The 13881-nt window shown below is 40.8% G+C and overlaps 1 protein-coding gene across 9 annotated transcripts in view; it reads left to right on the forward strand.

The window, feature by feature from the left end:
- The window catches only part of rbm25b (RNA binding motif protein 25b), a 59353-nt gene that overhangs the window by 42639 nt on the left and 2833 nt on the right, over window positions 1-13881 (forward strand). For all 9 annotated transcript variants that reach the window (XM_052009269.1, XM_052009553.1, XM_052009466.1 and 6 more), the window contains 6 exons: window positions 450-523; window positions 617-767; window positions 1800-2118; window positions 2764-3038; window positions 7019-7117; window positions 7844-7891. In XM_052009269.1, the coding sequence (XP_051865229.1) occupies window positions 450-523; window positions 617-767; window positions 1800-2118; window positions 2764-3038; window positions 7019-7117; window positions 7844-7891 (966 nt within the window). The remainder of the gene's footprint in view (window positions 1-449; window positions 524-616; window positions 768-1799; window positions 2119-2763; window positions 3039-7018; window positions 7118-7843; window positions 7892-13881) is intronic.

A 13881-nucleotide genomic window follows, 5' to 3' on the forward strand; every position in this document is an offset into this window, starting at 1 on the left:
TCAACCACGGATGTCCCAAAGCCTTTGCACCATTCACAAACCACAAATTGAAAATGTTTTGGAATACCCTCCACCTATCTGGATGAGTGCAGGGCCAACAACACTCAAAAAAAAACTCAACAGCCATGACAAAGTAGAGCACATAATTGGCATCCCATCTACCAACCTAAACTGTCACTGGGTCCAAATTTGGAACTGCCTCCCTATCAACACTGTGGATGTACCCATACCTCAAGGACTGCAGTGGTTCAAGAAGGTAGTTTACCACCACCTTCTGAAGGGCATTTAGGAAAGGGCAATTAAATGGTGGTTCAGCCTGTGAAGCCCACATCCCTTGAATGAATAAGAAAAAAGCTATGCTGCAGGTTATTCCACTGGTTGGGTTTACTTAATGTCAAGTGTTCAGCTATAAATATTTTGTCATTTAAATGCATCGTTATCCTCCACAGACAAAAGAGGCAAAAAGACTGAAGGAGTTTTTAGAAGACTATGATGATGATCGAGATGATCCAAAATATTACAGGTGAATGTAGTTTTCAGATCTTCTGCAATATCCAGACTATATTTTCTCATCCTCTGTTTACGTATTTGAATAAAATTCCTGGCTTAATTTCAGAGGAAGTGCTTTACAGAAACGTTTAAGGGATCGAGAGAAAGAAATGGAAGCAGATGAAAGAGATCGTAAGCGAGAAAAGGAGGAGCATGAGGAGATTCGACAGCGTTTGTTGGCAGAAGGGCATCCAGATCCCGATGCAGAGCTTCAGAGGGTAAATCATGACTGTTGGAGCTGCAGTTGTTAAGAGTTAAAAATTGTGAACAAATATTTCAGTTATATGAAACAATAAAGTTGTAGTTGTATTTAAATAAATGATATTAAATCATTAATGAAAGGAATTTTATTTTACAGGTGACAGTGTAGAAAAAGACTAGTTATGTACCCCAGTAGTCATATAAAAAAATCACAATGCTGCATTTGTGTATTAACTTCTCTTACTAGACAACAGAATTGTCTTACAAATGCAGCAAAACAAAGTAATCTTTTTAGATTTACCGTATACTGACCTGAAGTTTCATCTCAAGAAAGATGCATTTGAATAACAGAGCTCCAATACCATTCTGAGTCAACCAACCAGGCACACTATCTTTGTATCTGATATCCTGGTCTTTTGTTTAACTTTGAGCACATTTCTTGTTGTGACCATTATATCAGTGTATTCCATGGCAAGGCATAATTTATCTGACTTGTACTGATATGGAAGGCATTATTAACAACTTAAAGGGAGAATATTTTTCCCACATGGAAATCTTGAGAAGAGTAAAATCAGAATAAAATGTTTGTCTCCTTATTAAAACAAAGATCAAATATCTAGTCAGAATGTTGACATGTAATTCATACATTGGCCATTATTTCTTTCTTGTTATGACTTTTCTGGACACAACGTGATACAGTGATTGTACTAGGCTGTGATAGGCAAGGCTTGGTTTTGTAGCATCATTGGTAGATTGCAGAATGATTGACAGAATCTGGGTCATAATGGCACAGTGATTATATTGATAAGTATCAGCCACAGAGGCATGAAAATCCCAGGTTGGTGTTGAGCTGTCTGAATTCATTAGAGAGCAATAAAGTTCTTCAAATAAAAACAATGCTGGAAATACTCTGCAGGTCAGGCAGCAACTATGGAGAGAAACAAATTCAATGTTTCAGGTTGGTGACCTGTCACCAGAAGCTTCATCCCTGGGGTCTAGACTCTGTTGAGAGTGGAACTAATGCCAGATGTTTATTATCATATTAACAGATGGAGCAGGAGGCAGAGAGGCGGCGGCAGCAGCCAATCAAGCAAGAGCCAGAATCGGAAGAGGAGGAGGAGGAGGAAGAAAAGCCAGAGAAGGAGGAACGCCGAGTGGAAGAGGATGAAGAACCCGAGCAGAAACCCTGCCTGAAACCCACCTTACGCCCTATCAGTTCTGTCCCATCTGTTTCATCAGCAAGTGGAAATGCTACACCAAATACTCCTGCAGATGAGTCTCCCTGTGGTATTATCATTCCACATGAGAACTCTCCCGATCAACAGCAAGAGGAGCAGCGGCCTAAAATTGGGCTGAGCCTGAAACTAGGTGAGGCAGTAAAGAGAATATTAAGTTGGCATAGTGTGTTTCTACTGCTGTTGTGTGCGCATTTGTATTGAAATGGCCTTGTTCACTATGTATTAAGCAGCAGGTTTCTTCTCTGGATTCGAGTACAATGCAGACTAATAATATGGAAATCTTAACCTGTAGGCTAGAAGGCTGTTCTGTAATACGAGTACTGGCAATCTGATGTGGTGGAGAGCTGGAACCAAAAGTAGCGCACTTATAGAAAAAACACAAGAATGGGTGTAATAGTAAATGAAAACATACAGGGTGTTGGTGAGCTGATGTTCAAGAGTGGAGGAAGTGCCCTGCATTTTATGACTTTATCAGACACTAATTCTTCACTATAGGATTTCCACTTTACACCATGATTCTTGACAGAATGATGTTCTTGTGCCATGTTCAATACATTTACATTTTGTCTATAATTTGTGCTAATCTGTGAGTGCTCTACGATCTTTGCACCATTCTGCTATTTTGCACTCCTATTTATTATTACCATGTATTCTGTTTATTCTGTGAGCTTCATGAGAACAAGGAATTTCAGTGCACCTTCGTGTATATGACAATAATCTAATTGTGCTGTGGTCCCAACTATCACTGGACCTGATTTATCTTTTCTCTGTTTAGGTGGTTCCAATAGCCCGAGTCAGCCAATTTCAGTCAAAAGAAAGAAACTGCCTGTTGATAGTGTTTTCAATAAATTTGAAGATGAAGATAGTGATGAAGTTCCTCGGAAGCGGAAACTTGTCCCATTGGATTATTCGGAAGATGAGAAGAGTGCCTCCAAAGGAAATGTAAATACAGAAGAAAAACGAAAACACATAAAAAATCTGATTGAGAAAATCCCAACAGCTAAACCAGAACTTTTCGCCTATCCTCTTGACTGGTCTATTGTGGATACGGTACGTTTCTGCACTTGTATCTGTGAGGGGTTCCAACCAGTAAGAATAGCTGTAACAAGTCTGTATTCCCATACGCTGGGGATTGTGAACAGAAGTGAAGGGTATATTATTTTGTCTTTATTGCTTTATTAATGGGGCCAGTGAACATTTAATTCATAATTTAACCTGTCTCATGTTCTAATGCAAGAGAGTTCTATGGCTTAACATACAGATCCTCCCCAGCTTACGAACGCCTAATTTGTGTACAGCCCGAATATACACGCGTTTGGGAAACTAGTGGGATGGATTTGCTGGCTGCTGCCATTTGCGGGCATCTTCTGCCATGTTGGAACTCAGTTCACTGCCACGTTTTCGACTTGCAAACTGATGGTTACAAACGGTTCATGGGAACGGAACCCTGCCGTAACCTGTATGTTCATTGATAAATGGTGCTACGAAGATTTTGAATGTGAACAAACTGGTGCTGACTTCTTGGTCTACCAGGAGTTGTGCAAAATGTACCAGCTTTTGAGCAGTCTTCTAGCTGCTTGCAATTGCCATCCCCAAAAGGACCATTTCAATCCTACCTGGCCACTTGCCACCTTAGCTGCCTTGACGTTAATCTGCCCAACAGTTGGGAGGAATTCCCAGAATTGTCCAACTCTTTAATAGGTGCAGGTTATTTTGGGAGATGAGTGAGGAGCTCTGTGGTGATTGTAGCTGCAGGTGGGACCTGACGCCCATGTCCCTGAGTACCCACCTCATCCCACGTTATCCCAGAGCTCCCTTTGCTCCTTGCTAGATACAGGGTTCCTTGGGTCCAGGGAACCTACCCCATATCATCCCAGGGCCTCCAATACCCACTCCATCCTGGACTGAGGTTCCCAGGGCCCACCTGACCTCTCACAGGGCCCAGGGAACCCACCCAGTACCAAATCCAAGATATCTGGGGCCCACTCCACGCAGATCCCGGGGAACCCATCACCCAACAGTCCTAGGGGAGAACCATACCACATTAGACCTATGGTCCTCAGAGTACATCCTGTGCCAACCCCCCTCCTAGATTCAAGAGACTCTAGTGAGTGTTGGGTTCCTCCTTGTATAACACTGGGGTACAGTATTTATGGGCAGGGGTAGGTCATTGACTTTGTACACTTTTTATAACATGGGTTCAGTACTGGTGGGCATGGGTCCTTCTCTGTGTAACACTGGGGTACAGTTCTGGTGTGCACGGGGTGTCATTAACTGCATAACACTTTATAATGAGTACTGTACAAGTGGACATGGGTCATTCAGTGTAACATGGGTGTAGTTCTGGTGGGTTTAGGTCATTCATGGTAACGGGCACAGTACTGGTGGGGTTGGGTCATTCACTGTAACATGGTAACATACTATTGGGCACAGGTCAGTACTCTTGGTTACAGTACTGGTGGGTGTAGGGTGGGTCTTAAATTGTGTAGCATGGGTGCAGTATTGGTGGTACTCTTGTGACACCACAATTTTAGAGCTCTTTTAAAGAGGTGCCACGTTGAACTGTAAAAATTTTTTGAATTAATTGTTCCCAGCCAGATTTCACTCTGAGATAGACGTGCTCGGAATTGAAGTGCAGTGGTTATTATGGGCAGACATGGAGGAAATGTGTCCAGCTCTTGTTTCCTGTGAGCTGCCTTTGAAAGTGGTTTGGATTGCAAGTCTGGCCCTCCCCACAAAAATGTTATGCATTAGAGCAGAGATCTGGTCTCCTGACAGTGCTGGCAACAATAGGTGTTGTCTTTGTAACACAGCAGTGATCTTTGCTGTATCAAAGGGGCAACATGGTGCAGCAGTTAGTGCCGGACCCAATGGGCTTTCAGTCTCGTACTGAGTAAATTGCTCCAAAGAAAATTGCTGACTACTGTCTTGATAATTGGCACTAAGGCTTCTCTTTCCAGTTACATCAACAGTTCAGGTATGAATAGAAAATGTATGTGTGTGGTTCCACCTGTACATTGCAGGTATATGCAGCCTTGGAGTATATGCTAACAGGCATGTAACAGTCATGCCTCTTCAAACTAAAATTCCTTGGAAATGAGATCTGTCAACAAGCTTTTTTATATTCAAAGTTTCATAAACAGTTTTGGTAAAGAAAAAGTCTTTCTCCCAGAGGAGGAGAACTAAAAACTAGGATGCATAGGCTTAAGGTGAGAGGTAAAAATTTAGAAGGGACCTGAGGGGCAACTTCTTTACACAGAGGGTGGTGCATGCATGGAATAAGCTGCCAGAGGAAGTGGTTGAGGCAGGTACAGTAACAACATTTAAAAGACATTTTGACCACTGTGTGGATAGGAGGATTTTAGAGGCATATGGGCCAAATGTGGGCAAATGGGACTAACTTGGTGGGAATCATGGTTGGCATGGACGAGTTGGACCAAAGGGCCTGTTTCCATGCTGTATTACTCCATGACTTAGCAGGAGTAGGCCATTCAGCTCCACATGCCTGCTGTGCCATTCAGTAAGCTTATGGCCAGTCTTTTACCTTAGCATCTTTCCTGTGCTACCTAATCCCACATCCCTTAATGCTTCTCTCTCTCTTGAGATTTCTTGTCCTCCATTCCCTCTTAAGTGGAGAATTTGAAAGATTCACTGCTCCTCTAGGTGAGAAATCACTTCTTGTCTTAGCTTTGAATGATTGACCCTTATTTTGGGACTGTGATCCCTGACTCTAGACACCTCAACCAAGGGAAACTTCATCTTTTAAGCTCTGAAGAATTTTCTATGTTTCAATGAGCTCAACTCTCATCTACCCTCCCGAGAGTCTGCTTGAACTCTCCTCAGGACATTCTCTCTGTTTCCATCCCATAAACAAACCTGATGACCCTTTGCTGCGTTCCTTATATTTGGCAGTATTAAGTAGAGAGAGACCATATCTGTACATGATATTCCAGAAGGAGTCTTACTGGAACCCTATATAATTTGAGCAAGACATCTCTGCATGTATTCATGCAAAAGAAAATGAATGAAAACTATGTGTATAATTCTGTTTGATGTCAAGATATGAAGTGATTGGAGGAAAACATCACTGGAAATTTGATCCTTTGTTTCCAGTTTTAAAACAGTCATAGAACAGTACAGCACAGGAACAGGCTCTTCAGCCCATGAAGTCTGTGCCGAAAACGATGCCAAATTAAACTAAATCTCTTCTGCCTGCACATGATCCATACCCCTCCATTCCCTGCACGTTCATGTGTCCATCTAAAAGCCTTTTAAATGCCACTATCATATCTGCTTCCACCACCACCCTGGCAGTCAGTTCCAGACACCCACCACTCTGTGTGTGTTATCCCAGACATCTCCCTTAAACTTTGCCCCTCTCACCTTAAATGCATGTCCTCTAGTATTTGACATGTCTACCCAGGGAAAGACATTCTGTCTGTCTACCCTGTCTATGCCTCTTGTAATTTTTAAAAACATGTATGACGTCTCCCTTTGGCCTCTGATGCTCCAGAGAAAATAGCCCATAGCTCATACCCTCTATTCAGGCAGCATCCTGGTAAACCTCTTCTGTACCTTCTCCAAAGCTTCCATATCTGTCTTGTAATGGGGTGACCAGAATTGTGTACAATACTGTTTAAAAAAAATAAAGTGTGACCTAACCAGTTTTATATAGCTGCAAGAAATGATTATTACTTATTAACCACACTTATTCACTGCAATTTTGCAATGGATTTATTTGACTGGGAGGTGGGTTAGTAGCAATGTTCTGATGCATCCATTCTTTGCAAAAGTGCTTCCACTTAATCCAAGATGTTGACTTTTTGTGTTTTTTTTTACCCCCACATCCCTTTATTGCTCAGAGCCTCGTCATAATTCAGAACTTGGGATTCATGGCTACAAAATCCATTCTCTTCTGTATTGCCTTGCATAAATTGAGTTATTAATATTGATGATATTGAAATCTAATTGGCGTATTTCAGGGCTAAACTTGAATAACTATCTTTGTTGTATATTCTGACTGTTAATAGAACTTGATGGACCGACGCATTCGACCATGGATCAATAAAAAAATAATAGAATACATTGGTGAAGAAGAAGCAACACTAGTGGACTTTGTTTGTTCTAAGGTAATTGATCTTTGAAAAGATCTTTTAAAAATAATGCATTTGTGTAAACCACAATCCCCACTATTAAACCTATTCAACTCTGCCACAACCAAGCATGTATCAAGGGCACTGAACCTTTTATAACTGACAGGTAGAATCTGACAGATTTTTGACTGTGAAGCATCCTGCGCAAGGAAAGTGGATAGATTATGTACACCCAATTTAGTTTACAGTTTAGGAGAAGATATGAAGTTGAACCCCGTGGGTATGATTTTAAGTATGAAGCAATGTTCATCACTTATAACCAGGATATTTTAATGGTATGAGTTTCATGTTATAGTACTTAAACTGTAGCCATTTTTAATGGAAGAATTTTTAAACTACTCGGGTATGTTCCCTTTCTCCCACCTAATTATGTGCAATCAAACCATCAGAGTACTTGAAGTATTTTAAAATGACTGTTAAATTGAAAGAAAGCAGTACTGTTCAATAAGCTCAAGTTTACTTCAGTCGGTGTTAATATTCCAAATTCAAGCGGGGACAAATCATAAGTTGGGAGTCATACCTCAAGCTGCCTGCTCCATTTCGTCTATACTTGTTGCATGATTTCTGTCATACACAGTATTAAGCCACAGTATTAAAAGTTTTTCGAACATTGGTGTACCTGAATGTCAGGTCTATAAATAAGTTAAAATTTGAAGGTGGTTGCAAAATATATTTTGTGATTGAATTGTTTTTCTTCTACAGGTAATGGCACACAGTTCACCACAGAGCATTTTAGATGATGTAGCCATGGTAAGTTGTTTGTTGCTTTTTTTTCCTGAGATCAATTGTTTGTGATGCTGCACTCTCTCAGATCAGCCCTTATAATCTGGTAGTTAAAATTCATCATGACTTGGAAGCAAACTTTCTTCATGCTTCTTGTAGACTGTAGCCACTTAGTCTGGTCTATGTGAAAATGGGGATTGAGAGAGTCTGTTGCTCTCATCTCCCAAATGTCTGCCTGCCTGCATGCAAGTCTATTTGATTCTCTCAAACAGGGTTTCCTCCCATTTGCCAATCAAAGTCACCAGGCAACACAGCATAGTGCATAATTTCACATCAACCTATCTACTTTAGCCACCCTCCTCTACATCTCTCACCTTGCCAACACCCAGTCCCACCTTCCTGCACCAGGTATGTAGCCTGCCTTTAAGTACACATCTAAGTACAGTTTAAATGTGGTAAAGGTTTCTGTCTCTCCCACCCTTTCAGACAGCAAATTCCAGATCCCCACCATCTTCTGTTTGAAAGCATTTTCCTCATCTGCTCATTCTGCTACCCCTTACCTCTAATCTTTTCCACTTGGTTTTTGACTCCTCTGCTAAGGGAGATAGGTACTTCCTGTTTACTCTCTCTGGGCCTTGTATACTTTAATTAAGCCTCTCAGCTTCCTGTACTCAAAAGGAGAAAATCCTACTTGATTCTTTCCTTATAACAACAATTTGTCACTATTAGCAACATCCTTGTAAGTGTCCTGTGTGCCTTCATCATCGCCATCACATTTTTTCTTGTAATGTGGTGATCAGAACTGTGTACTTTTCTCAATCTCTCTCCATATATACCTTGGCTAATAAAAGAAATTATCCCATATGCCTTTTTAACCACCTATTGACCTGTCACTAGCCGGGGAGGGGAGGTTGAAAAATTTGGACCTCTCACAATTGATCATTTTGACAGCCTGGGATATGGTCCCCTGAGCCTAACAATATACCTGCTTTCTAAGATGCTTAGACCCCCTTATCTTCTATGTTTACCCCATCCAATACTTCACCTGTCCTCCACAACAAATGTATTGGCATCATAGAATGATCAATGTCTGACAAGTGCAGAACAGCATGAGGGCAGTACTAGTGGAGGATTTCAGTAACCCAAATATTAACCCTGATACAGTCAGTGTGAAAAGTACAGAGGCAGAGTTCCTAAACAGTACTGCATTTTATAGCCAGTATATAAGAGACCCAACAAGAACAGTGGGACAATTCTGGATTTAACTCTAGGAAATGAAGCTGGCAGCTGAAAGGCACATCAGCGGGAGAGCATTTTTGTGGGAGTGATAGAAATTCAATTAGGTTTAGCTTATGCAAAAAGTGAAAGATAAAATAAGAGTAAAGTTTCTAAATTGGAATAAGGCCAATTTTAAGGTGATTCAGCGAAAGTGGACACAAAGCTGAATTATAGAGGTTAGAAGGAGAGTGGGGTAGAAGTGCTGCTGGAAAGAAAAAGGGTGGGAACACTGAATCCAGAGCCAGCTGGATAGCAAGGTTTATGGAGAGTAAGATAAGGCAAAAAAGGAAGCTTGTGTCTGACACCAAAAGCGTAATGCAACAGGAATCCTGGAAGAATTTGGAAAGTGGAGGAGTGTAATTAGGAAAGCAGAATCAAAGAAAATCCAAAAATGTTTTGAGTCATAAAGAGCAAGAGAATAACTACGATTGGGGGCCAGGAAAATAGTGAGTGAAAATGGAGCAGGTTCTTAATATTTTGTGACCATCTTTATGATAAAGGAGGATGATGTCAATGTTGTTTAAATGAATGAGTGAAATATTAGATGGGTTTTATGCGTATATATAAAAATAAAATAGAATCGTAGAAAATTTACAGCATAAAATTGGGGGTGGGGTGGGGGGTTGATGATTACGTATGTAACATCAGTTTGTTTCTTATGTAGATGCCTGACCTGATGTTTTTTAGCATTCTTAAATTTCAGAATTACTGTAACTATGTTCTGTATCACAGTTCCAGCATTGTATTTTTTTCTCTCTCCTCCCCTCATTCATCATGTTCTGTGTACACCTCCAGATAGATCATCCACAATTTATAAGCCTTCACCTTCTGTTTGCACCCCATCACAGGCATCCCCTATCTTCTTTCCATCCCTACCCCTTCCTTGTAACATAAAATGATTGTTTCCTAACTTTTCCTGTTCCAATGAAAGGTCGTTGATCTGAACCATTAAGTCTGTTTCTCTCCTCACAGATGTTGCTTAACCTGAGTGTTTCCAGCATTTTCTGTTTTCATTTTATATCAGCTGGGGTTGTTTTCATTGGAATGGATGAAGCAGAGGGGGTTTTAATACAGGTGTATAAAGTTGGGACTAGGTAGAATAAATGGGAAGGACTTATTTGCCTTAACAGAGGGATCAAAAACCAGGTGGCATTGATTTAGACAGTTGAAAGGAGAGATGAGGAAATTATTATCCCAGAGTGGTTTAGAGCTCAGTGCCCAAAAGGGTGGTAGCAGTGAAAAACGTTTAAACAGTACTTGAAGAGCATTTGCCTGCAAAGCTACAGTGCTGGAAGATGGGATGGGTTGGGTAGCTTGTTTTTGACTAGCATAGATGCTGTCGACTGAATGGCCTTCTGTGTTGAAATTTTTCTGTGATTCTGTTTTACAATATTTATCCTCTTTTGTGAAGACAACTACAAAATGTTCAGCATGAACCTTACCTACACATCCTCTACCTCCACACAGGTTACCTTCATGGTCAATAATAGGCTTTCTCAGTTATCATCTTGATCTTTAGATGCTTCTTTCAATTTTCTTTGATATACTTGCCAGTATTTTTCCACCCCCCTGTTTACTTTCTTAATTTCCCTTTAAATACAGTGGCATGCAAGAGTTTGGGCACCCCTGGTCAAAATTTCTGTTACTGTGAATGAGTAAAAGATGACGTGATTTCCAAAAGGCATAAAGTTAAAGATGACACATTTCTTTAATATTTTAAGCAAGATTACTTTTTTATTTTCATCTTTTACAGTTTCAAAATAACAAAAAAAGGAAAAGGGCCCAAAGCATAGTCAGTACTTAGTAACACCCCCTTTGGCAAGTATCACAGCTTGTAAATGCTCTCTGTAGCCAGCTAAGAGTCTTTCAATTCTTGTTTGGGAGATTTTTGCCCATTCTTCCTTGCAAAAGGCTTCTAGTTCTGTGAGATTCTTGGGCCATCTTGCATGCACTGCTCTTTTGAGGTCTATCCACAGATTTTCAATGATGTTTAGATCAGGGGACTGTGAGGGCCATGGCAAAACCTTCAGCTTGTGGTAGTCCATTATGGATTTTGAGCTCATTGCAGCCAAAAAGTTCTATTTTAACTTCTTCAGTCCACAGGACTTGTTTCCAAAATGCATCAGGTTTGTTTAGATCTTCCTTTGCAAACTTCTGATGCTGAATTTTGTGGTGAGGACGCAGGAAAGTTTGGAGAGAAAAGGGTGCAGAATTTCATGAAAAGAACACCTCTCCAACTGTTAAGCGCGGGGGTGGATCAATCATGTTTTGGGCTTGTGTTGCAGCCAGTGGCACGGGGAGCATTTCACTGGTAAAGGGAAGAATGAGTTCAATTAAATACCAGCAAATTCTGGAAGCAGACATCACACCATCTGCGAAAAAAGCTGAAGATGAAAAGAGGATGGCTTCTACAACTGGATAACAATCCTAACCACACCCCAAAATCCACAAGAGGCACAAGCTGAAGGTTTTGCTATGGCCCTCACAGTCCCCCAACCTAAACATCATCGAAAATCTGTGGATAGACCTCAAAAGAGCAGTGCATGCAAGACGGCCCAAGAATCTCACAGAACTAGAAGCCTTTTGCAAGGAAGAATGGGCAAAAATCCCCCAAACAAGAATTGAAAGACTCTTAGCTAGCTACAGAAAGCTTTTACAAGCTGTGATACTTACCAAAGAGGGTATTACTAAGTACTGACCATGCAGAGTGCCCAAACCTTTGCTTCAGGGCCTTTTCCTTTTTTGTTGTTTTGAAACTGTAAAAGATGGAAATAAAAAAGTAATCTTAAGATATTAAAGAAATGTGTCATCTTTAACTTTATGCCTTTTGGAAATCAGGTCATTTTTTACTCAGCTATTTACAGTAACAGAAATTTTGACCAGGGGTGCCCAAACTTTTGCATGCCACTGTATAACATGCCTACATTTGCTCTCTCCCTGCTTTTCTGCTTTATTAATCACTCGGTGTCTCATATAAACTCAGTTTTATCTTGTGCTCTGTGGACCTTGTCACTCTGTGGGTTCTGGATTTGGCTTAAATGACGTCCATCATTCTGATTAACCTTTGTGCTTTTTTTTCCAGTTCTTGGCCAGTTTAGAACCTTCTCCTATGTTCTCTCTGTTCTTTTCCATTGCTATGCTTGTTCTATGATCACTACCACAAAATTGCTCTCCCAATGCTGCTTTTTCCACTTGCTTATGTTTATTCGAGAAAACTAATGGTAGCAAGCAGCATTCACAAAATAAATATTAAGCCAAAAGCCATGATATTTGACAATACCAGCACCCTGCCTTCTCTTGTTATTCCTGCTGCCTATGGATGAAATGGGTTGTCCTGGATGAAGATAGAAATTTTAAGGCCCTGTACCTTTCACACTCTGTGTCCCAGTTAATATTAGGGTAAATCACATCTCCCCACTGTTATTGCCTTAGTGTCTCTGCCGTTTCCTGTGACTGACCTCATCAGCTACTTCAGAAATCTTGGCTCCATGCTTGGAATCACCTCAGTATTGGTTTATTATTGTCACTTGTACCGAGGTACAGTGAAAAACTTGTCTTAGATACCGCTCGGACAGATCAATTCATTACACAGTGCATTGTGGTAGTATAGGGTAAAAACAATAACAGAATACAGAGTAAAGTTTTTCCTCACCAACCCTTTCTCTTTGCAAACACTTGCTTAACTTGGACTTATGACCAAATTTCTGCATTGCCAAATATTATGCCTTTTGGCTTGGAATTTTCCTTTGTGCTGCTTGTTGTTGATAAGTATGGTACGGCTACTTTTGTTTTAGGAATAAAAATTCTCTTTCAAAATACAGATGGTGTATTAATTGTAAAATTCAGCAATTAGAACATTACAGCATATGAAGGCGCCCTTTGGTCCGCGATGTCTGTTCTGACTATGATGTCAAATTAAACTAAGCCCATCTGCCTGCCCATGATACATATCCCTCCATTCCCACAGGTTCATGCGCCTCTCTAAATGCCTCTTAAACACCACTATAGTGTCTGCTTCCACCACCTCACTTGGTAGCCCGGTCCAGGCACCTACCACTCTTTTTAAAAAATAACTTACCCCTGCACATCTCCTTTTAAACTTTCCCCTTCTCACCTTAAAGATATGCCCTCTAGTATTTGACATTTCTATCCTGGGGTAAAAGACTCTGATTATATATCCTATATGCTGCTCATAATTTCATAAACTTCTATGAGTTTGCCCCTCAGCCTCTGACACTCCAGAGAAGACGATCCAAGTTTGTCCAACCTCTCATAGCTAATACTCTCTAATTCCATGACACAAACACGTGTTTGATTCGGACAGTAACTAAACAATGAGAAAACCACAAAAATCACATTGCAACTAAATGTAGTTGATGTAAATAAATGCTGTCCCCTTTTCTCCCATCTTTAAAGTATTACCACTACCAGAACACATTCATTGGAATATTTAAGGTAGGTGAGTAAGTGGTCACTGGATATGACAGCATTGATCCAAGGTTTACCCTCCCTGCAGATAAAGGAGTTTGCTTTGTAAGGTGGACCTGTGTTTACAATCCCAGACACCCGAGTGTTTGTTGTCTCAGTTGACCCCTGCAAACTCCCTCAGAGCTGTTAGCCAGTTCACACCTGCATGCTTATTGTCCTCTGCTTTTACCATGGGGCAGCTGACTTCTAAGGGTGGCTGGAGTAGGCGGGGTGGTTGACTCGACTGAGAAGGCACAACTTTGGCAGAGGGA

This window comes from Pristis pectinata, chromosome 1 (genome assembly GCF_009764475.1).
Source record: "Pristis pectinata isolate sPriPec2 chromosome 1, sPriPec2.1.pri, whole genome shotgun sequence".
In the NCBI taxonomy this organism is placed as follows: Eukaryota; Metazoa; Chordata; class Chondrichthyes; order Rhinopristiformes; family Pristidae; genus Pristis; species Pristis pectinata.